Raw genomic sequence first — 26291 nt, 5'->3', positions numbered from 1 at the left:
ACAATGTTACCAGTAGCAGAATCCCATCTGACCTGACAAGACTCAGTTCATGGACAGATGTCCTGACATTTTCCTTTAGAATTCGCTGGTATGAGGGCATCGTGGCTCAGGTGGATAAGGCGCCATACCATAAATCCGGGGACCTGGGTTTGATTCCGACCTGAGGTCTTTTCCTGATCCCTCCCCGTCTCTCTCTCCCGCTCATTTCCTGTCTCTACACTGTCCTATCCAATAAAGGTGAAAAAAGCCCCCCAAAAAAGAATTCACTGGTATAATTCATTGTTCCATCGATGATGGCAAGCCGTCCTGGCCCAGATGCAGCAAAACAGCCCCAAACCATGATACTACCACCACTGTGTTTCACAGATGGGATAAGGTTCTTATGCTGGAATGCAGTGTTTTCCTTTCTCCAAACATAATGCTTCTCATTTAAACCAAAAAGTTATATTTTGGTCTTATCCATCCACAAAACATTTTTCCAATAGCCTTCTGGGTTGTCCATGTGATCTTTAGCAAACTGCAGACAAGCAGCCGTGGGCGTCACCCACAGGCGCAGATAGAGGGGGGGACGGGTGGGATTCGTCCCACCCAGATTTAAATTCACTTCGTTCGGTCCCCCCCACTTATAGGGAGGAAAAAACATCTATGCTGTCTTTCTTTGCATAAGGCAAACCTCACGGAAAAATCAAAAGACTAATTACCATTCGGTTTATTGAGGTGCACGGCAGTGTATACATAGTTGCAACAAGTCACATAAAACAAAACAAAGACTGATATTCGGTTGGTTGAGCTGCGCAGACTGCACAGGTTGCGAGCTCGAGCTTCGTTGCTATGGTAACCCACAAGTTTGACAGGCATATCGGGGTTGGGGTTGGTTTGCTGGCAGCTTTGTCCCCCCCAGTTTTTTGTCCCCCCCAGTTCCAAAAACATATCTGCGCCCCTGGCGTCACCACCATTGAATGTGAAGGGGACATGTGCCCTTCACATTTCATAATTCTTCATTTGGACCCCCCATATTTAACATAAAATATTAGTTCACCCAGCGCCGTTTCTATTGCTTCATGAAAGAATCCATTCCACTTGATCGATAAGAGAATACACAGACCACTGAAAATCCACTCCGGGTTTTCTGGGCGTTACCTACAACAACTCACCGCGCGCAAGTGAAGTGAATCTCAGCGTGAGCACAGACATTTTGGTGCAGGCTGCTCGAAAGTGGAGGAGGTGACATCAGCCCCATTGCCACCTCACAATGTCTAGCTTTTGCTATTCTTTTGTTATCTGCCCTCAAAATTAACCCTAGGCCACGTTAAATTAATGTTCAACTAAACAGTGAAATAAGCTTAGCCTAATGGGGTATTCTTGGTTGATGATGAATTGTTTGCAGTATTTGCTCCCTCCCCAGACACAATGGACATAAGGACATTCTTTACAAAGAAGCGGAAAGTCAGTCAAAATTTCCCCACAGGACAGGTTTTTTTTGTCCCAATGGAAATGTTAGTGCAGTTAGCTAGCTAGTCAATGTTAGGAGATGTATCAGCTAGCTTAATGTTAGCTATCATTTAATTCAAACCCAGTAGGCCTGCCTTACTGTAATGCCAAGAATGAGGTCAAGTCTGCTCTGATGATATTTATTGATTCCCTGTTGTGATTTGAAATTGCATACAGTGAGTGACCAGTCACCAGGATATAATACTTCTGTAGCCTAATTTGCCAGTCTTTTGTCTCTCTAAATGACAGAAGGCGGCACATTTTTGGAAGCTTTGTGTAATCTGAGCAGGAAGAACTTGTTTTGTCTGGTCTTTGCCAGTTTTCTGGAAAGTAACATGGGAAATCAGTGTATGGGGAAGGAATAGTAGAAAGGAAAGCGATGGAGAGAGATGGATGTTATTCCAGGTGGAATGTGAAGGAAAGGGGGATAAAAGTTATGACGTGGTAGAAATTGTGGTGGCACCAATGTAAGAAGGAGTTCTATCTATAAATCTATTTGTTATACTAATCTGTAAATGTTACTGTAGTATCACCATTGCATGTAGGTTGACAAAACTGCACTTGTTCATTGTGTGAAGTTATCTTTTATGTCATTGCTTGACACCATGTAATTTTGTGTTATGAAGACCGCATGATGCCATGCCATTTTTGTTGAGTATCACTAAATCGGAAAAAAGTAAAATGCACCCACTAAAGTCACTGTTGGTGGTTAACAAAATTGCACCTGTTCATTGTGTGAAGTTATTTTTTATGTGTCACCGTTGCTTGACACAGTGTGATTTTGTGTTATGAAGTTTGCATGATGCCATGTCATGCCTGTTCATTGTGTGAAATTATGAATATTCTTATTTTTAAACCTACAGTTGAGTGTCACTATTGCTTGGCACAGTGGCATGTTGTGTTACATCTAAAACTAAATAAAAAAGGAAACACAAAATAAAAAGTGAAATGCACCCATAAAGTCATTGTTGGTGATAAATTGTGTCACATTCATCTCATTATCTTAGGCATAGCAGTGGGTTTAAAAACAGGCTGATGAATATATGGACTAGTTGAATGAGGACTTATTGTTGAGTCTCTAAAATAGTCATTGAATTAAGTGACTTTTGTAGGTTGTTAGGTGTTTAACAACCTGTTAAAAATACTCCAGAATGCAGGAAATGGCATCTAATTAATTAAAAATTTTCTGGGGGAGGACCCCCAGACCCCCCACTACTGTGTCCCCCCACATTAAAAATGCTTCTGACACCCCTGCAAGCAGCAGTGTTCTTTTTGGAGAGCAGTGGCTTTCTCCTTGCAACCCTGCCATGCACACCATTGTTGTTCAGTGTTCTCCTGATGGTGGACTCATGAACATTAGCCAATGTGAGAGAGGCCTTCAGTTGCTTAGAAGTTGCCATGGGGTCCTTTGTGACCTCGCCAACTATTACATGTCTTGCTCTTGGAGTGATATTTGTTGGTCGACCACTCCTGGGGAGGGTAACAATGGTCTTGAATTTCCTCCATTTGTACACAATTTGTCTGACTGTGGATTGGTGGAGTCCAAACTCTTTAGAGAAGGTTTTGTACAGTGCTCAGTGTAAATGAGTACACCCCCTTTGAAAAGTAACATTTTAAACAATATCTCAATGAACACAAACAATTTCCAAAATGTTGACAAGACAAAGTTTAATATAACATCTGTTTAACTTATAACGTGAAAGTAAGGTTAATAATATAATTTAGATTACACATTTTTTCAGTTTTACTCAAATTAGGGTGGTGCAAAAATGAGTACACCCCACAACAAAAACTACTACATCTAGTACTTTGTATGGCCTCCATGATTTTTAATGACAGCATCAAGTCTTCTAGCATTGGCACCAACACTTTCATTAGGACACGATAAGATCAAGATGAAAACTCACTTCGCAGTATCAAGAATTGATTGATTGATTGATTGATTGATTGATTGATTGGTTTATTCTGAACAGTAAAGAAGATATAAAAACAAAAAAACAATAACAACAAAAAATGCAATCATCAAAACATCGTCATAAACAAACAGAATAGCGTAGCCGCAACATAATAATGTTCGGAAAGGATTAGGAAGAAGTAAATAACTTATCAAATCCTAACCCTCTATACCACCGCAAATCAAACATCACTTTCCACCATAAGAAACTATATATACACAAAAGAAAACAAAATCAACAACAAAAGAAAACATACCAACATACCAAGACATACCAACATGGTATAATATCGACCAAATCAAATCATATATACAAATACTTATGTTATGCATATATACACACATACAATACATATATACAGTACTTACATATACACATACCTATAACTATACACATCCATACATACACAGACACCCATATCATAATTATGCATATTATGCTTATATATATATATATATATATATATATATATATATACACACAGTGGCGCTTGAAAGTTTGTGAACTCTTTAGAATTTTCTATATTTCTGCATAAATATGACCTAAAATGTCATCAGATTTTCACACAAGTCCTAAAAGTAGATAAAGAGAACCCAGTTAAACAAATGAGACAAAAATATTATACTTGGTCATTTATTTATTGAGGAAAATGATCCAATATTACATATCTGTGAGTGGCAAAAGTATGTGAACCTTTGCTTTCAGTATCTGGTGTGACCCCCTTGGGCAGCAATAACTGCAACTAAATGTTTCCGGTAACTGTTGATCAGTCCTGCACACCGGCTTGGAGGAATTTTAGCCTGTTCCTCCGTACAGAACAGCTTCAACTCTGGGATGTTGGTGGGTTTCCTCACATGAACTGCTCGCTTCAGGTCCTTCCACAACATTTCCATTGGATTAAGGTCAGGACTTTGACTTGGCCATTCCAAAACATTAACTTTATTCTTCTTTAACCATTCTTTGGTAGAATGACTTGTGTGCTTGGGGTCATTGTCTTGCTGCATGACCCACCTTCTCTTGAGATTCAGTTCATGGACAGATGTCCTGACAGTTTCCTTTAGAATTCGCTGGTATAATTCAGAATTCATTGTTCTATCAATGATGGCAAGCCGTCCTGGCCCAGATGCAGCAAAACAGGCCCAAACCATGATACTACCACCACCATGTTTCACAGATGGGATGAGGTTCTTATGCTGGAATGCAGTGTTTTCCTTTCTCCAAATATAATGCTTCTCATTTAAACCAAAAAGTTCTATTTTGGTCTCATCCATCCACAAAACATTTTTCCAATAGCCTTCTGGTTTGTCCATATGATCTTTAGCAAACTGCAGATGAGCAGCAATGTTCTTTTTGGAGAGCAGTGGCTTTCTCCTTGCAACCCTGCCATACACACCATTGTTGTTCAGTGTTCTCCTGATGGTGAACTCATGAACATTAACATTAGCCAATGTGAGAGAGGCCTTCAGTTGCTTAGAAGTTACCCTGGGGTCCTTTGTGACCTCGCCGACTATTACATGCCTTGCTCTTGGAGTGATCTTTGTTGGTTGACCACTCCTGGGGAGGGTAACAATGGTCATGAATTTCCTCCATTTGTACACAATCTGTCTGACTGTGGATTGGTGGAGTCCAAATTCTTTAGAGATGGTTTTGTAACCTTTTCCAGCCTGATGAGCATCAACAACGCTTTTTCTGAGGTCCTCAGAAATCTCCTTTGTTCGTACCATGATACACTTCCACAAACATGTGTTGTGAAGATCAGACTTTGATAGATCCCTGTTCTTTAAATAAAACAGGGTGCCCACTCACACCTGATTGTCATCCCATTGATTGAAAACACCTGACTCTAATTTCACCTTCAAATTAACTGCTAATCCTACAGGTTCACATACTTTTGCCACTCACAGATCTGTAATATTGGATCATTTTCCTCAATAAATAAATGACCAAGTATAATATTTTTGTCTCATTTGTTTAACTGGGTTCTCTTTATCTACTTTTAGGACTTGTGTGAAAATCTGATGATGTTTTAGGTCACATTTATGCAGAAATATAGAAAATTCTAAAGGGTTCACAAACTTTCAAGCACCACTGTATATATATATATATATATATATATATATATATATATATATATATATATATATATACACACACACACACACACTCACATTTTATATCATATATCCGTATGTACCCATACCCACATATATACACTTACATTATCAATAGAATGTTATTGTAATTCCTCCTCCCTATACCTCATAAAGATCTGTTCCTTATACCTTTTTTGAACTGGTTTATAGTTGTACATTTCATGAGCTCCACATTCAAAGTGTTCCATAGCTTTACTCCACAAACAGAAATACTGAACATTTTTAACGTTGTCCTCGCACTGCGAATTTTAAATTTCAATTTCCCCCTAAAATTATAGCCCCCCTCTCTATCCGAGAACATTATTTGGATATTGGTACTTTATAATTCCTTACTTTGTACATTACTAAGGCAGTTTTATATTCTATAATATCCCTGAATTTTAAACATTTTGAATTTAAGAATAGTGAATTTGTATGATCTCAGTAACCAGCACTATGAATTATTCTTATAGCTCTTTTTTGAAGTATAGTTATTGCATGATGTGAACATTTATACGTATTTCCCCACACCACTGAGCAGTAATTTAAGTACGGTAAAACCAGGGAACAGTAAAGAATGCGGAGTGAATTATAGTCTAGGATGTGCTTAGCTATACTCAACACAGATATGCTTCTTGATAGTTTCATTAGTATGTATTTTATATGTGATTTCCAATTAATTCTATCATCTATTATTACCCCAAGAAATTTATTATTAGAAACTCTTTCAATATCAACACCATCTACCTGTACATTTATTGCCCTATTTATTTTACAATTATTAAATAACATGATTTTTGTTTTAGACAGATTTAATGATAATTTATTTCGATCAAACCAACTTTTTAAGCTGCACAATTCTGAAGAGATTATGTTTTCTAACTCATGTAAATTTGTTCCAGAACAAAACATTTGTGTCATCTGCAAATAATACCATCTTAAATATCTTTGATACATTGCACATATCATTTATATAAAGAATAAACAGTTCAGGACCCAATACTGACCCCTGAGGGACACCACAATCAATATTCAAATGAGTTGAGACAGAGTCACCCAACTTCACAAATTGTGTCCTGTTGCTCAAATAGCTTTTTATCCAATTTAATACAACTCCCCTTATCCCATATTGTTCCATCTTATTAATTAATATATCATGATTAATAGTATCAAAAGCTTTTTGAAGATCAATAAATATCCCAGCGACATGTTTCTTATCATCTATAGAGTTACTGATTTCTTCAATTGATTCCATTAGTGCCATCTCTGTTGATCTATTTGCTCTAAATCCATATTGACTATCACTGAGTAGTTTGTATTTTTCAATGAATTTATCTAATCTGTGATTGAATAGTTTTTCAAGAATTTTGGAGAATTGAGGAAGTAAAGAAACAGGTCTGTAATTTGTGAAGTTGTGTTTGTCCCCAGATTTATACAATGGAATTACTTTTGCTATTTTCATATTGCTTGGAAATGTACCGGTTTGAAATGACAAGTTACAGATATATGTTAATGGTTTAGAAATCCCCCCAATAATAGTTTTCACTAGTTTCATATCAATATCATCATTACAATCTGTGGATATTTTATTACTACATTTATTAACTATATCAATAATTTTCTTCTCATCTACTGGTGTAAGAAACATAGAACAATAATTCCTCTTTATAATATTATCTATACAATCATCATTTGTTACCGGATCAGAGATATTTTGAGCTAATCTTGGTCCAACATCAACAAAAAAATTATTAAAATGATTAACAACTACATCCATGTTATAATTTTCGATACCTTTGTCATTAAAGTATTTAGGGTAATGTATTTATTTGTCCAGAGCCATCTTTAATAATACAATTTAATATATTCCATATTCCTTTAATATTATTTTTGCTATTATATTAATTTACCATAATAATCCTTCCTACATCTCCTTATGATACTCGTTAACTTGTTTTTATATTTTTTATATTTATTTTCTGCCTCTTTGGTTCTTAATTTAATAAATTCTCTATATAGAGTGTTTTCCTTCTTACAGGCATTTTGTAATCCCTTAGTAATCCAAGGTTGGTCAATATAGTTTTGTTTTGTACTATATTGCTTCAGTGGACAATTTTTATCATATAATAATCTGAATATACTTAAAAAGTTATCATATGCTCTATCAATGCTATTCTCTATATAAACTGATTCCCAGTCTTGTATTAATAAATCATTATTTAATGCAAACATGGCTTCCTCAGTCCTAACTCTTCTATACTTAAGTTTGTGGTCTATCACATTTCCCTTAGGGCGGCACGGTGGTGTAGTGGTTAGCGCTGTCGCCTCACAGTAAGAAGGTCCGGGTTGGAGCCCCGTGGCCGGCGAGGGCCTTTCTGTGTGGAGTTTGCATGTTCTCCCTGTGTCCGCGTGGGTTTCCTCCGGGTGCTCCGGTTTCCCCCACAGTCCAAAGACATGCAGGTTAGGTTAACTGGTGACTCTAAATTGAGCGTAGGTGTGAATGTGAGTGTGAATGGTTGTCTGTGTCTATGTGTCAGCCCTGTGATGACCTGGCGACTTGTCCAGGGTGTACCCCGCCTTTCGCCCGTAGTCAGCTGGGATAGGTTCCAGCTCGCCTGCGACCCTGTAGAACAGGATAAAGCGGCTAGAGATAATGAGATGAGACATTTCTCTTATGATTACAGTCATAAATTGTAAAAACTGGTAGATGATCACTAATATCATTGATTAATATTCCACTTATAATATTATTATATATCATTGGTAAATATATTATTTATTAAGGTCGCTTAAACTAAACGTTTCCGGTAACTGTTGATCAGTCCTGCACACCGGCTTGGAGGAATTTTAGCCCGTTCCTCCGTACAGAACAGCTTCAACTCTGGGATGTTGGGACTTCCGGTTATGGCGTTGTGCTAGGCGGATGCGTGACAGAGCTCCTCCATGTAAATTCTGATGTAGATCAGACACTTCATCAAGCCCGGTGCAGCTAGCAAGCCCCGATGCTAGTAACGACAACTTGGATATGGCTAGCCCAAACCAGATTCTCAATGCCATTAACACAATCTCATCTCATCTCATCTCATTACCCCTAGCCGCTTTATCCTGTTCTACAGGGTCGCAGGCAAGCTGGAGCCTATCCCAACTGACTATGGGCGAAAGGCGGGGTACACCCTGGACAAGTCGCCAGGTCATCACAGGGCTGACACATAGACACAGACAACCATTCACACTCACATTCACACCTACGCTCAATTTAGGCCAAGTTTACATTAGACCGTATCTGTCTCGTTTTCTTCACGGATGCACTGTCCATTTACATTAAACCGCCTGGAAACGCCGGGAAACGGGAATCCGCCAGCGTCCACGTATTCAATCCAGATCGTGTCAGCTCCGGTGCTGTGTAAACATTGAGATACGCGGATACGCTGTGCTGAGCTCTAGCTGGCGTCGTCATTGGACAACGTCACTGTGACATCCACCTTCCTGATTCGCTGGCGTTGGTCATGTGATGCGACTGCTGAAAAACGGCGCGGACTTCCGCCTTGTATCACCTTTCATTAAAGAGTATAAAAGTATGAAAATACTGCAAATACTGATGCAAATACTGCCCATTGTGTAGTTATGATTGTCTTTAGGCTTGCCATCCTTCCACTTGCAAGTGGTAAGTGATATGCGCTGAGATCACACACACAGCGGCTCAGTCCCGAATCACAGCTTGTGCACTTCACTCGCGCGCTCTGTGAGCTGCGCAGGGCCGGAGAGCGCACCCTCCAGAGGGCACTCGCTGTTCAGGGCGGAGTGATTTGGAGCGCAGGATGCCTGCGGAGCCGAGCGTATCCGTGTATTGGTGTTGCTGTGTGCACACTAATCGTTTTAAAAATGTTAATCTGACGATCCGCTGATACGGTCTAATGTAAACATAGGCTTAGAGTCACCAGTTAACCTAACCTGCATGTCTTTGGACTGTGGGGAAAACCGGAGCACCTGGAGGAAACCCACGTGGACAACATGCAAACTCCGCACAGAAAGGCCCTTGCCGGCCCCGGGGCTCGAACCCGGACCTTCTTGCTGTGAGGCGACAGCGCTAACCACTGCACCACCGTGCCACCCTATGAGTAGGCATGCTGATGGTAACTGCGAGTATTGTGCATCACAAAGCCCAGAGACTGTAGAGCATGTTCTTATTCATTGTCAAAAATACTATCAAGAGAGACAGAATTTTATTGCTCAAGTCGAGGCCGATAATACACCCCTTAATGTCAGAAATATCTTACAAAGAAGTAATGGGAAATTTTTTTTATCTTATTTATTTACTTTTTTGAAAAACACAGGATTATTAAAACGTATTTAATTTCTCGATAGAAGCAACTCCTGTTCCACACTCCAGTCCAGCGGTGGCGGTAATACACCGAAACAGCTGTCAACCGCATTATAAATCAGAAGGAGAGAGAGAGAGAGAGAGAGAATTGTTAATGGTTTTCCAAAACCAGAAATTATTCCCCTAGTTGACAGTTTTCCTTTTTGGGAATATCCATCTCCTGAAGTGGACCTTGAGCTAAAAGAAAAGTTAAATAAGAAGTCTGATAATATTCATGTTATGAAATCTTTATTGAGGGAACACATGAGAAAATATTTTGGAAGTTTAGAAATTTATACTGATGGATCTAAAGCTGATGAAAAATGTGCAGCAGCATTTCATATTCCTGCTTTAAAGTTGACAAAATCTTTCAAAATTGGTAATGGATCTGTTTTTAAAGCTGAAATGATTGCAATAAATAAGACTTTGGAAGTTTTAATTAACAAACCTTCTTTAAGATGTGTTATTTTCTCAGATTCCTTATCCGTCTTACAAGCTATTAATTTAGATGATTTCAAAAACTTTGACTTTAGGGATTTCCGTTATCTATTTTACCAGTTGTCTAATATGGGAGTTGAAATAATCTAAATAATAATAATCTTTTAGATTAATAATAATCTAATAATCTTTTAGCTAGTTGGATTCCTTCTCATGTTGGCATAAGAGGAAATGATATTGTTGATCTGGCAGCTAAAAAAGCTTTGAATAAAAACTCTTTGGATATTATTTTCCCATACTATGTTGATGATGTGGCAAAACTAATTGAAGATGTTTGTCTTGTTAAATGGCAAGATCGTTGGGATTCTAGTGAAAAAGGCAGATTTTATCATTCTATAGAACCAGAAGTTTCATTCAAAGTTAAAATTGCTAATAAAAATAAAATGGTACAAGCAACTTTTACTTGTCTGAGGTTTGGCAAATGCCTTTTCAATGACATGATGTTCTTGTTTAAAAAACATGAAAATGGTTTATGTGATACTTGTGGAGTCTTAGAAAATGTTCAACATGTTTTTCTTGATTGTGTCAAATATGTTAACTTCCACCAACAAATTATATCAAAGTTAAACGAAGAAGGGTTAAATATTTCTGTATATAGTATTTTGTCTCAACCAATGTTCTATAATGATGTATATAAATTAGTGCTGTCAAAAATGTTGCGTTATTAACGCGTTAACTTGACTCAATTTTCATCTCATCTCATCTCATTATCTCTAGCTGCTTTATCCTTCTACAGGGTCGCAGGCAAGCTGGAGCCTATCCCAGCTGACTACAGGCGAAAGGCGGGGTACACCCTGGACAAGTCGCCAGGTCATCACAGGGCTGACACATAGACACAGACAACCATTCACACTCACATTCACACCTACGGTCAATTTTAGAGTCACCAGTTAACCTAACCTGCATGTCTTTGGACTGTGGGGGAAACCGGAGCACCCGGAGGAAACCCACGCGGACACGGGGAGAACATGCAAACTCCACACAGAAAGGCCCTCGCCGGCCCCGGGGCTCGAACCCAGGACCTTCTTGCTGTGAGGCGACAGCGCTAACCACTACACCACCGTGCCGCCCTGACTCAATTTTAACGGCGATAATTTTTTTATCGTGAGATTAACGCTCTGTGACATGATGTAGGTTTTTCATAAGCTTTGGAAACTGCCAGGAACTTGGAACAGAGACTTTGCTTAGAAAAACGATAGCAGCTAGACTGTAATGCCACGCCCCGCACAGCCAGAGTCCTCTGCCCTCCTCCCTCAAAGAACCAGCGCGGACAGGGCGCGCTAGTAGAGATGGGATTTATGGCTCTTTGATGGGATCCGCATCTTTGTGATCCGTTCTTTGAAAAGAGCCGTTCAAAAGACTGGCTCATTTGGCTCTTTTTAAATATTTATTCAGTTTTAAGAAGACAGATCCCTCTGAACTGTAAACTCAATGCTATCCCAGAAATCCTTCCTGTAATATGCAAATTTGGCCGCCTCTGATTGGACAGCGCGACGCATCAACAGGCAGAAAGTGTAAAAGTACAAAATGTGTTAAGTGAGCTGAAACAGTAAAGATCAGATTCAATGCAATATTTATCAACGAACAACTTAAAGTTAATATAATAGTGTACTTTATATTATAATCAAGCATGTCAAGCCTACCGTCACTGTGTAACCTGTCTCTCTGATAGACTAACTCAAGCAGTAGATCACTTCACTCATGGTTCTCTTGTTAGTCTCAGGACGAAGAGCCACAGTGCTCGGCTTAGGTTTCAGTTTGCAGTGGCTGTGTCAAGACGTGTTATGCTTTGCAATAAGAAAAACATTGGTACAAAACAAGCCCATTCACTTTTTTATGCTGGTAAGAGAATTACAATGGTTTTTCGTGTGACAAAAATGTGCGATTAAATTGCGATTAATCGCGAGTTAACTATGACAGTCGCGACATTAATCGCGATTAAATATTTTAATCGCTTGGCAGCACTAATATAAATTCATTGTTGAAAACAATATTTCAATTTAAAAATATATGTGTATATATGTATAGATATATAAATATATATATAAAACTTGTCAAACTCTTGAGTGGTACTGCATTAAATATTTAGTATTTTAATAAGATAAATCAAACCTTTACAGGACGCCATATCAATTCTCACTCTCCTTCAACCCCTTCAGTTCAGTTCAGTTCAGTTCAGTTCAGAGAGAGAGGATGGATTATTGCTTCGCCTATTGCCGCGGCTGCAGCTATTTGTCCATGCGGCTTTCCGTACTGTCCGTTCCGAACTTGAGGAAGTGTATGGCTCGCTAGCTAAGCTCGATACAAAACATACTCGGACGGTTCTCTCGACTCAAAAGTTCTGTTTTGGTTCTTGTATAAAACACGCAATGGCATATCAACTTTACCGGAACACGACACTCGGAAACAGTTTACAAGAGAGTCTTGATGAACTTATTCAGGTAAAATTAATAATCGGTCGCCCTTCTGACACTGCTAGCTTCTCTGTGTGCACCGTGTTGTGACAGGAAGTTATTCAGAGTTGTTGTTTATTAACTTGAACAATAATGAGTTTTGTATATGTGTATTATTTATGTAGAAGTAGCCGGTAAACATCTGGGAACGTTGATAGTTTAATAATTAAACAAGACAACGATGGTGAAGATTCGCTTTTTCAATTAGCTCTTTCAGCACTAGCTGGTGTTTAAAACCCACCTCATTTGGTGTCTGTAAAGCCGCTGAACCCAGAGAGCTTCGGGTTTGTGTCCAAAACCAGACGGAACCGAGGCCGTGGACCCGAACTGCTTCATACAGGAAGATAAGACAGGCCTAGACATTCATATATTTTTTCACCAGCCAGCCGGACGAGTTCCCTTCCAAAGTAACTCACCAAACAGAAAATCAACTCGCCAAAATGTGTTCATGTATGAATTTTACTTCTGTCAAAAATAACCCAGAAGAGAGCAGTTCCCATTGTTCATGACTAATGTGCATTTATTTCAAGAGTATTTTGATACTGTTGTTAAATACATAAATGAATGAGAACAACACAGAGCACCATAATATAATATCAACTAATAATAATAATAATTAGGGCTGTCAAACGATTTAAAAAATTTAATCGCGATTAATCTCAGAATTTCACATAGTTAATCGCGATTAATCACATTTTTTAAAATCTATGTAAATGAATAAGGCTTTTAAAGTGAAATGTTACAATTAAAATGGTGAACGCATTTTATGCTAAAAGTACTTGTTAAAACGGCTGGGACAAGAGAAGATGGTGAGGGAGTTTATTCACTCACATACTCGGCAGTACTGTATGGAATCAATTTTGTGCCAAAATGTTCATACAATACTTTTGAAATATCAAACAAAAACGACAAATCTCATCTCATTATCTCTAGCCGCTTTATCCTTCTACAGGGTCGCAGGCAAGCTGGAGCCTATCCCAGCTGACTACGGGCGAAAGGCGGGGTACACCCTGGACAAGTCGCCAGGTCATCACAGGGCTGACACATAGACACAGACAACCATTCACACTCACATTCACACCTACGCTCAATTTAGAGTCACCAGGTAACCTAACCTGCATGTCTTTGGACTGTGGGGGAAACCGGAGCACCCGGAGGAAACCCACGCGGACACGGGGAGAACATGCAAACTCCACACAGAAAGGCCCTCGCCGGCCACGGGGCTCGAACCCAGGACCTTCTTGCTGCGAGGCGACAGCGCTAACCACTACACCACCGTGCCGCCCCAAAACGACAAATCAAAATACAAAAAAACAAAGTCAATTTTTTTAGACTGGCAAACAAATTATTTGTGTAATGAAATGTGTGAAGTGAGATGTCAGTACGCTGTAGCACTGCGATAGGACACTAAATGTCTTTGAGTCCAACTGCAATTTATTTTTGTTTGCACAGCACTGTGAAGTCCTATAGGCTGCGACTGAATACAACTCCAGCACAGTTGAAGTTTTATTTCATTTTTATTTTCTTTTGTCACACACATCTGAACTGAGACACAGTAGTATGTGACTGCATGTTTTATATTTGAGACTACAGCTCCCTAATCCAGCACAAAATCCAATTTTGTGTTTTGTATGTTCAGTACTATGGAATCAATTTTGTGCCAAAATGTTCATACAATACTTTTGAAATATCAAACAAAAACGACAAATCAAAATACAAAAAAAGAACAAAAAGTCAATTTTTTTAGACTGGCAAACAAATTATTCGTGTAATCGTGCAAAATATCAGTCTATTACTCTTCAGAAACCTTTTATTTTTGTTCCGCGTCTTTCTCAGTTTTGTTTGCCGTAATTTATTTTGGTTGCGATTCCAGCTTTCTCGTTTGCGCTCCCTGACTTTTTGCTTGCAGTTTTGGCACAAACTTGACGTGTGGGCGGGCTGTCCAGGAATGCATTCCCATTGGCTAACTTGTGTTTGACTGACAGCTACGCTCAGCCATTCCCTACTCGGATTCTGGCAGACTGTTTGACGAGTGACCGATCCATTGATGGTAAACAAGGATCGAGTGGACTTCAGTGGCGACTGTGATATTGAATTTACACTTTGTTGAATTAATTCAGTATCATAGTCGCCACTGAAGTCCACTCGAACCGTCCGCCAGAATCCGAGTAGGGAATGGCTGAGCGTAGCTGTCAGTCAAACGCAAGTTAGCCAATGGGAATGCATTCCTGGACAGCCCACCCACACGTCAAGTTTGTGCCAAAACTGCAAGCAAAAAGTCAGGGAGCGCAAACGAGAAAAATTACGTCAAACAAAACCGAGAAAGACGCGGAACAAAAATAAAAGGTTTCTGAAGAGTAATAGACTGATATTTTGCACGGTTACACGAATAATTTGTTTGCCAGTCTAAAAAAATTGACTACTTGTTCTTTTTTTTGTATTTTGATTTGTTGTTTTTGTTTGATATTTCAAAAGTATTGTATGAACATTTTGGCACAAAATTGATTCCATAGATATGTGTCTAATAATATTTTCAGTCAATTTATTTTTTTGTTCTGTCGCTTTTTCGGCACTCCGTATTTTGCTCTTTTTCCAAGTTCTAAAGATGTTTATACTTATCCAAAAATCTGCATACGTTAGTTTTAATATGGCACTGAACCTCTCAAGTGACTTTTGTTTTCTTTCTCCAATTGATGTTCCTGATCTCTTCCACTCGGAATAATTTTACACACTGGTATTTTAGTTTTAATAAACGCGTCACTAGCAAGTAAATCTCAGTTTTCTCCTGTATAGTTCCTGTTTGGAAATTATGACACAAACTTTGCTCAATAGTTTTAGCAAAGATTTTAAAATCTGTATTAGAACCTCCAATAATTAAGCCTCCAATTAATATCATGCATGCCTCCTTTTCATACAATGAAAACAAAACTCCGTCATAAAATGTCCTACAGTCTAACATTTTTAGATTACCTTTATTAAATACCTGTGTTGTTAATTTGGATAAATCTAGAGAACGTGCAGATGGGAGGCCATCTTTCCTTGGGGATTTTAAAATTTTTAGTTGATTAATGTCAGAAATTGCTTCACTTTCTTTAATTTCATCACCTAGAATAGGTTAGATGAAACTTTATTGACCCCTTTGGGAGGGATTAGTAGGTTAGTAGAAATACTAATAGGGATTAGTAAATTAGTAGAAGTAAAGCCTCGGTCACATTCATAATTCAACAACGCTGTCAAATACTATTGGTTTTTACATATTTAAATAAGCGGCACGGTGGTGTAGTGGTTAGCGCTGTCGCCTCACAGCAAGAAGGTCCGGGTTCGAGCCCCGTGGCCGGCGAGGGCCTTTCTGTGTGGAGTTTGCATGTTCTCCCCGTGTCCGCGTGGGTTTCCTCCGGGTGCTCCGGTTTCCCCCACAGTCCAAAGACATGCAGGTTAGGTTAACTGGTGACTCTAAATTGAGCGTAGGTGTGAATGTGAGTGTGAATGGTTGTCTGTGTCTGTGTCAGCCCTGTGATGATCTGGCGACTTGTCCAGGGTGAACCCCGCCTTTCGCCCGTAGTCAGCTGGGATAGGCTCCAGCTCGCCTGCGACCCTGTAGAACAGGATAAAGCGGCTGGAGATAATGAGATATGAGATATTTAAATAAACATTGCAAATAGTTTCTCTTACAAAAGTTCTCACCCCATGGTACTACGGTCTCTATCGTTTCCCTGCTTACTGTTAACATGTTGTGTGGGTAAATCATTGCATGTGGTGCTCTTTAACATGTTTTGATAGAAAATAAATGTCTATAACACCAGTGCATATTTATCATGTGATAAAATAAATGTTATTGACCAGCTGGGAGGTCCGTATCGTGAAATACTGTGACTGAGATCTTGAAAGTACTGATCAAGGCCCTCTGGGCCGAGGTCACGGTATTTCACCATACGGACCGACCTTAAGCTGGTAAATAATATATTTATTTTTTTCTTTCCCAAATTCTGACAGAAAACGAGAGCATCTGAAAGGGAAAACCCAGCCGAGGCGAGCTGCCATTTTGAATCCTCATTCACGGCTGTAATGCAAATGGCTTCCTCCTCGTTTCCAAGTGCGCTTCCATGGCAGGAAAAAAAAAAAACTACATTTTGCTGCCTATGTAGTCCCCTATTTATACAAAATTGAGTCATTCAGGATTCAGCCATGTTTTTGCTCAGCGTTAGCGACAGTTATACCCCTTTTCCACCAAATCATTTCCAGGGCTGGTTCGGGGCCGGTGCTGGTTCACAACTCGTTCAACTTGCGAGCCAGCTGAGAACCAGTTTGCTTTTCCATAGCTCGCGGTGCTAAGCGGAGCCACGTCAGTTACGTCGCTGTATACGTCAGTTACATCGCTACGTTTGCATAAACCTTGGCGCGAATATCAAAGCAAAAACAACACGGAAGAAGCAGCAGCAACAATAATGGATGACTTCGCGTTTGTACAGCTGCTGCTTCTCGTCGCTTAAAAACGGCAATCTTTCGTGGTCTTATTGTTGTTGGTCTTAACAACTCCGCTCCCCGCTGACGTAAGCGGTTCTTTCCTCTGGCCCAGCAGAGAGTTGGTGCTAGCCTGGAACCGGTTTTTCTGGCCCCAGAGCCAGTTCTTTGTCAGTGGAAACAGAAAACCCGGTTCCAAACTAAGCACTGGCCCCGAACCAGCCCTGGAACTGCTTTGGTGGAAAAGGGGCATTAGAGGTTTTTAGCTTTCTCCTGGAATGTTTTCTTTTATTTCTTCTTCCTCAGGGTAGTAAACCTCGCTGTCGCTGTGAACACTGTCGTTATCGCTATCCACGCTGTAAAATTAATGCTAGTCTCCTGAGAAATGCTGGCAAAAATTTATAAGATTTTTGATAATCTTATAAATAAATCTTATTTAAAAAAAAGATAAATGTGTGTTGTTGTGAATAAGCAAGTAGCCAGTGGTCTGTAACTGGGCTCTGTATCGTAGGATACGGACCCGCTCGCCAGCCAGTCAGAGCGCAGGATTTGATGGAAACCAGATCGCGAGAAAAATAATTTGATTTATCACTAATTTGATTTGTTTTATGTTAAGATCATATGACTAACTAATTTGATTTGTTGTACTGAATTTTTATTTGTGTACAGAATGTTATACTGTTATGAGAGAGAGACAGACAAATGGTACTGCACATTAAGGTCCCAGTGTAGTACACCGTTTATATCTTTCACCATGCAGTGTGGCCATTTATTTATTTTGTTTTTCAGACTCAACAGATTACTCCACAGTTAGCCCTGCAAGTATTGCTACAGTTTGACAAAGCTATCAACACTGCACTGGCTAACCGAGTTCGCAATCGAGTCAACTTTAAAGTGAGTATTATTTTGATAACATATTTGTTTTGCCAGGCATTGCTAACGTGGACGACAAAAATTTGAAGATTCTATAACCCCTAATCAGAAAAGGCTGGGACGTTATGATAATTGGAATTGAACACACACACCCCAAAAAAAGTGATTTCTGAATGTACTTTGATATTTCATTGCAGACAGAATGAGCACAAGATATTTCACGTTTTGTCTGATCATTTCATTTGTAAATATACATCCATTCCTGCAACAGATTCCAAAAAAAATAATTTCAGATGATTGAAATCTGAAGAAAAAGTTGGGACGGGGCAGTTTAGGGCTACTAATGAGGTAAAGCAATTAGATAACAATGTGATTTGAAACAGGTGATTTGTAATCATGATTTGGTACAAAATCAGTATCCAGCATGGATGCAAACGGCGCGCCTTTTGGTGGATGCCGCCTTTTTCACGGCTGTCTGGGGGACTTGTGTGAATCGTGCAGATCCGATGAGGTTTTTTTTTTTTTTTTTGGGAGGGGGGCGTTGGAGTGTCTGATTATAATTTCATCAAAGTAAATTCTGTATTAAAATTACTAAATAAGCAAATGCCGTTACAGTCCATGAAACATAGGAAGTACAAGTATGCAGAGATGCCTACCCCAAATTTTGAATTTCAGTATTCTTGAAAACAATTTTCAGTATTTTGGAATGACTTTCAGTAACATTAATTTATGCGCATTTCCATTATAAAGAGGTGTATATGCCAATATGTTTAACATTTAAATTATGAAAAAGAACTGTTTTGTGTGAATTGAATAAACAAAATGCGAGCAGCCATCTCAACTGAATTTCCACTCAACAAATTTCTAGAGCATACAATAGATCACATTTTTCTAAATACAATAGTGTTCCCTGTTTGCAGACATTACGCTTGACTACCAATCATTGGTATTGAATGTAACTCCTCAAAAGTATTATATTATATTGCCTGGCAAAATGTTCTACCTGTTAACGGATTCTAATAAAATTAAAAAAAAAATTATTTCATGCCAAAGAGAGTCCGACATTATCTTAATGTCCCAATATATAAATACTTCAGCATAATGCTTCAGAAGAGACATTGAATAAAATTACATTTGTATTTAAAACAGTGGAATGATCAATTTTTTGCCACAATCCCAACAACACTAATCATAAAATTCTGTTTTTGATCATACTACATGTACATTTGCACTTGCAACACTGAAAAGACTTTGAATTAAAGAAGTACAGCCAGTGTTTGATATTTCAGTGAATAAAAATCAGACATGTAAAAAGAAACCGAATAAGTTTAACTCACATTTCATGGCACTAATCGGCAAGTTCAACTCCAAGCACAGGTCAACCTTCAGCACGTGTCATGTTCCGTGTCTTTTCATCCACAGATTTCGTAAAAAACTGCTGGATGCCCCCAGATTTACTTTCCGCCTGACTCGCCATTTCAGCATACTCCATGTTTTTTGGAGTTGACATGCCGCCTGCAGTCATCATGACCGCCATGAGTGATGTTAATGTCAGTTCTACACAGTTTGCAGTGCGTGTATCCATTGCCCTTTTGACTGGGTGTAACGCATGGCCATTCTACCGTATCGAAAATAGCGCGAACAAATGTGCGGAATTTGCGCATGTCACACACAGCATGTGCGGAATCTGCGCATGTCACACACAGCATGTGCAGTTGTCGTAAAAATAAATAGCCTAGCCATGAATCGCGCATGGATTGAAAAAGTCGCTTGGACATTTAAAAACAACTCACTGGAGTTTTTTAACTTTATAATAATTCCGTACAGAATAACACCGTTTGCCGTAACATCGTATTTACGTAACTTTTCCGTACAAAATACGGCCAATCCGTACTAGTAGGCATCTCTGAGTATGAGAAGAAAACAGTAAATCAGAAAGCTGCGCACGTAAAGCCAGTTGGCTGCGCGCTATTATCTGCTGCTGGCTGCACTTCACTGCACGCGCAAGGATTTCCATCAGTCCAACGTAAGTTACGTAATTGGCTTTACGTGCGCAGCTTTCTGATTTACTGTTTTCTTCTCATACTTCCTATGTTTCATGGACTGTAACGGCATTTGCTTATTTAGTAATTTTAATACAGAATTTACTTTGATGAAATTATAATCAGACACTCCAACGCCCCCCCCCAAAAAAAACAACTCATCAGATCTGCACGATTCACACAAGTCTCTCAGACAGCCGTGAAAAAGGCGGCATCCGCCAAAAGACGCGCCGTTTGCATCCATGATCCGGGAAAAGCCTAGTCTTTGAGGAGTGAAGATGGGCTGAGGATCTCCGGTTTGTTAACAAATGGATGTGAAAATTATTGGAACGTTTAGAAACAATGTTTGACCAAGAAAGATGGGGAGGGATTTGGATAATGCAAAACCACATTCTGTGCACATTACAAAGGCGTGGCTGTGGAAGAAGAGGGTGCCTGTCCCCAGTATAGAATATGTGGACAATTATTTTTGAAATGGAAAAATATGACGACGACCCCGTACCGTTGCACACCTTAAGACAGGAGGAATGGGACGAAACACCTGAAACACTTCATCACTCGGGATCCTTAAACATCTTTGGAGTGTTGTGAGAAGGAATGGGAACATTATAAAGTGGTAAATGCTTTACTGTCCCAACTTTAAAAAAAAAAAAAACGTGTTGCAAGAATTAAAATTGAAATGTTTATTTTGAAAAGTAAATAAATATAAAAAATCATGAAGTAAAACATCAATGTGCTGTTGTATTGCTTTGATTGTAACACAGGTCAAAGATTTACAAATCGTTGTCTTCAATTTTAATTTCAACATGTCCCAACTTTTTCTGATTTGGGGTTGTAAATTCTTTTCTATGAACTGTAGTGGCTTTTTTTTTTTTTCTGTTCAATTTGCAGGGATCGCTGAACACGTACAGATTTTGTGACAACGTGTGGACATTTGTTTTGAATGATGTGGAGTTCCGTGAGGTCACGGACCTGGTGAAGGTGGATAAAGTGAAGATAGTAGCCTGTGATGGAAAAAGTAAGACCATCATTGAATTTGTTTTAACAGATGTTAATTCATCATTCAGTCCCTGGTTTTGTTTGTTGTTAAGAAGTAATCAACATCACACAAATTAGGGATGGCGAAAACTAAAAAAAATCTTGACCGACACCCGAGCCTCATTAGCCGGTTAAAGTCGGTTAACCTATGAGTTTAACAGGAATGCAAACGGCGCGCCTTTTGGCGCGGATGCCGCCTTTTTCACGGCAGAATCGTGCAGATCTGATTTTTTTTTTTTTTGGGGGGGGGGCCGTTGGAGTGTCTGAATAATTTCATCAGAGTAAATTCTGTATTAAAATTACTAAATAAGCAAATGCCGTTACAGTCCATGGAACATAGGAAGTATGAGAAGAAAACAGTAAATCAGAAAGCTGCGCACGTTTTTGTGGAAGCTGTGCAAATGTGCGCAGCTTTCTGATTTACTGTTTTCTTCTCATACTTCCTATGTTCCATGGACTGTAACGGCATTTGCTTATTTAGTAATTTTAATACAGAATTTACTCTGAAATTATTCAGACACTCCAACGCCCCCCCCCCCCCCCCCCCCAAAAAAAAATCAGATCTACACGATTCAGCCGTGAAAAAGGCGGCATCCGCCAAAAGGCGCGCCGTTTGCATCCCTGTTTAAAATTCTAGAATTGGAATTATTAGAATCTATTCTAAATCTAGCCGCGAGCATCCGCACATTCGGTCCCAGTCGCTGCCCTCCACTCCACTCACATTACCTTTTCTACAGCGCGAAACATTTAGTCAAACGCGGCACTGATGTCGAGGGGTTTGTATTGGAGCGGAGGACAAATGGCTCCAGCTTAGAGACAGTTTCAGTTGGCCATGATGGCGTTGAAAATAAAGTCAGGTGCTAGAAGAAGTACAGAACATTCAGTGACGGGAATAACGGCGTTAAAATAAAGGCTGTTATAACGCCGGGTAATCTAATTAATTAGCTACAATCATTATAACGCCGTTACCAATATAAACATGCCATTACTGCATGGGATTGAAGTTGCTCTGAAGCCGTCACCGACTTGGCTCACAGACATAAAAGCTGCGTTTGTCACTCCCCCTCCAGACACCGCTGTCATTTCATTCTCTCCTCTTCCCTCCAAAAGTCGGCATCTGCGCCTTTAGTTTGTGTGGAGAGATATGATCTGCAATAACATGCATTGTTGGCTACAGACCGAAACATACTTTCAGAATGCACTGGCCAAGGCAGGACTAAACTCCATGTGCCTTCTAATAATAATTACAAAAAAAAAAACCAGAATAGTAATTTGTAAGCTAAAAAGCCTGTGTCTACACTTTTCTTTCGCCGAGTGGCAGCTGTCTTCAACTGGGGCGGGAGGGCGGGACATGTCTGAATGGGTGTTTCTGATTTGTCAGCTGTTGTCCTTACACCGCATGGCATGCCCCAAGCGTTTACAACACAGAATTCCAGGTTCTCCGCTCCAAAATCGGCAGCTTCAAAACGATTGATTTTTTTTTTTTTAACCGACAACCCAAAAAAAATGAACCGGTTGACGTTGATTCGGTCAAACGGTCATCGGTTAACATCCCTAACACACACAGGTTGAAACCTCAGGGTCGCACGTTCATGTAGCTACACATTGTCATCCAACACATTCATATGGTGTTCCAGCTGAGATGCTGTAACCTTGCAAATGTAGAAGTTTTTATACAACTTATTAGACCTAGATCTGTGGTCCTTGTGATTAATTTTTAATATTTTACTGACCATGTAGAATTATTGTTCATAGCACTGACTGAGAACGAGACTAACACCACTTGACATGGTTTGTTTCTGTAACTTTTTCAGTCAAAATAAAATAGTTACCTGCCATAAATTGGTGATTGTCATTTAAAGGGGTACCAAATATAATATATACAGTTGCTGATGTGACAAAGTAACGTATTCTTAAGTGTTCTATCAAATTTATATACTAGAAAACAACAAAATATCTTGGTAATTGTAAATATAATACTTTATACGCTAAACCGCACAAGAGTCGCCATTTTTAAAAGACCGTGACGTCAGCGCTACCCACTGCACTTGCGGAACTCTCCGAAATAGAGGAGAGAAGCGTGTAATCATGGCGTCGGGCGCATCAAGTGAAAGCGACAGCTCTGTCGAATCATCCGAAGAGATCCCGCAAGACACACTGCAAGCAGGCTATGGCTTAGAAGGGTACCAGTTTGAACCTAGGAGAGGTACTCTTGACTCTGGTGACGAAAGAAGAGAAGAAAGCTCGGATGACGGCGAGGATGAGACTGATGCTGACCATGGGCATGGCGAGCGTGGGGCAGAGCGTCTGCGTGCAGGTGACACGGCGTGGTGCTCGTGCGGAAAATGTAACGTGGAGTTGCTCACAAGTCCAGCAGAATTTATTTGCTGCAATGAGATAGGCGCCACCCGTGGACTTGTGAAATCGTCGCAAGAGGCAGAAACAGGTATTTCACACGTGCTATTCCCAACCTCAGTGAGCCAACACAACTGGGCACATACATACGTCATGAGTGTTACGCAGAGAAAATGAACGTGCATTCTGATTGGATAAAATTAATATCATGGCGGGCTGTTCAAACTGCGGAAATAGTTTGCTCGAGCTACTTTCAAAACACTATAACTTTCCAACCTTAGAACAAAAAACTTTTGTAAGTCTTGAATAAGGTTCGTTAATGTGTGTTTTATTGTTATATTTACTCTATATATTGCCCTCTGTTCCCCTTTAAAGGGAGAAATCTGCTTGAATTATGTGGTTGAAAGTTCTGAGTTTGGGCTGCTTTGTGTTTGCACAGTTTTTTTGTGACCTGTGGTATATTGTGCTAATTTGCTTTAGCAGCGCAATTACAAGTGTGTTTTTTATTTGAATCGGGTTTGTTCCAGACACTGGCTCTAATACAGCAGAGTGAGGAGGAGGAGGGAGTGCAGGTATCATCAGAGAGAACAGAAGAAATGCCATACGGACAGAGGAAGAAGAGCAAGAAAGCTGGACTCATAGAGGACTGTATACATACTATTTATTACAAATATCAGCTTTCCATCTTTCATACAGCAACCAGTTCCACACAAGGCCTAATATATATATGAAAGGCCCACTTATTTCCCTTTCTGTTTATTATAATGTTGTTTTGGTTATGTAATAATAAATTGTTTTAAAAGGTGTGTGTTACTTTTTATATTAAATGAAAAACCTTTTTGTAGATTCACATTCATGTGACTTAAAGACAAGGTAACTATGGAGCTTGGAAACATAAGTATTCAAGGATGGATTCTGTACATTTTCCTACACGTTATTCATAGATACACATTACTTTTTAAATAATTTTGTGGTGTATTTAATACATCTTATATGTTAGCCAGTGGGGGGGATTTTTTGGTGTGAAGTTACTAAGGGTTAGGTTTGCCTTTAAAAGCACACACTGTAATTCTAAATTACATGTTGGATTTCGGGGGGAAGAAATCAGAATCCCTAAATTTAAATCTCAAAAATAGCTTTTATGTAACACAGGCCACAGATATATCTTTTTTTTTTTTTTAAGTAAAAAAAAAAAGGGCAGCAGCATCAGTCCCTGGGAACAGTGAGACACTATCAGTGTCCATTTCGCTAATCACAGTTGTCTGCTCTGCTTGTAAGTGTGCAGTGAAGAGAGATGGAAGTGGAGCAACCTTGCAGGATATGAGCTGTAATTAGGAAGTACATGTAAAGTAGGCTTAACATATTAAGTTGGTAATATCTATCCATCCGTTACCTATACTGCTTCAGGATTCTTGCAATACAACATACCTTTTGCGACTTTTTTTTTCCAAGACAAATCCACTCCCTAGCAAAGGGAGAAACTTTGCCAGAGATGGAAATATATTACGTATCCCACAGAAGAAAAAAAATATTGTATTTAATGTAATGTGTATATCGTTTTAAAATGTAATTCATATCTTAGACGTAGGTCACATAGCTTCTGTCACCTTGCCAGCATGACTCCACGACAGGCTTTGCATTGACTCGTTGACCAATTCTTTCACTAGTTTTTGTTGTGGGAGAACGTTGACAGCAAAGCAGATGGTAAAGAAAGCAGCTAAATATACTTCAATTGTTATTCAATTAAGTTTTTCAGCTTCAAAGATGATGCACAAGCCTATACTGGGGAAAAATCATTTTTAACTGTTCTTTTTGCTTTATTGAACTGGTAACATTTTGATATCTTCTGATCTGCACAAAATCCCATTGAGGTACGTTGTGGTTAGTCCTTAGTTTTCATGCACAGCAAGCACCAGAACACCACCAAAAAGAGAGATAATTTGTGCTCTTCTGTTTTATACAGGGTGTCCATAAAGTCTCTTTACAATTTAAAAAAATGATTACAAAGGCAGCTGTTGAGATATTGTAACTAGATTTATTTTATTTTAATCAGTGTTGATTAAAGTTGTTATTCACATTAAAAGATATCGTGTATCGAACAAAGGTACGGGACATTGCTGACTTGAAGCAAAGGATTTGTAATGCCATTGCCACCACTGATGAGGCTATCCATCGAGTACCGTCTTGATGTGCTTCATGCAACTAATGGTGCCCATATAGAGGTCTATTAACTGCAGTTGAAAAAAAATTAATAAACACTGATTAAAATAAAATAAATCTAGTTACAATATCTCAACAACTGCCTTTGTAATAATTTTTTTTAAATTGTAAAGAGACTTTATGGACACCCTGTATAATAATACAGAGTAAAGTGAACTGTCTCTGCTCCCCTCAAATTTCTTTCAGATGTTTTTCAAAGCTACTAAGAGATCACTGTGATGTCAGAATTATTACGTTATTTTCTGAGCTTTTGGAAATGTCTTATAGACCAGCGTTTCTCAACCTTTTTTCAGTCACAGCACCCTTCAGAAGTATGCAAATTCTCAAGGCACCCCCATATAAAATATACTGACCCCCATACGCTGACCCCGGCAGTGATGTTGTGACATGGGAAAGAGGGCCGTGAGACACAT

General features: G+C 39.2%; 1 protein-coding gene across 1 annotated transcript; it reads left to right on the top strand.

The window, feature by feature from the left end:
- Nucleotides 1-12678: 12678 nt before the first annotated feature.
- On the top strand, nucleotides 12679-24464 carry gtf2a2 (general transcription factor IIA, 2). The gene is made up of 4 exons (XM_060941832.1): nucleotides 12679-12877; nucleotides 18140-18244; nucleotides 21157-21283; nucleotides 24186-24464. Exons 1-4 carry the CDS (start codon nucleotides 12806-12808, stop codon nucleotides 24209-24211), a joined length of 330 nt encoding a protein of 109 aa, XP_060797815.1. The 5' UTR covers nucleotides 12679-12805; the 3' UTR covers nucleotides 24212-24464.
- The last annotated feature ends 1827 nt before the right edge of the window (nucleotides 24465-26291 follow it).

This window comes from Neoarius graeffei, chromosome 15 (genome assembly GCF_027579695.1).
Source record: "Neoarius graeffei isolate fNeoGra1 chromosome 15, fNeoGra1.pri, whole genome shotgun sequence".
Taxonomy (NCBI): Eukaryota; Metazoa; Chordata; class Actinopteri; order Siluriformes; family Ariidae; genus Neoarius; species Neoarius graeffei.
This window is presented reverse-complemented; position numbering and strand designations above follow the sequence as displayed.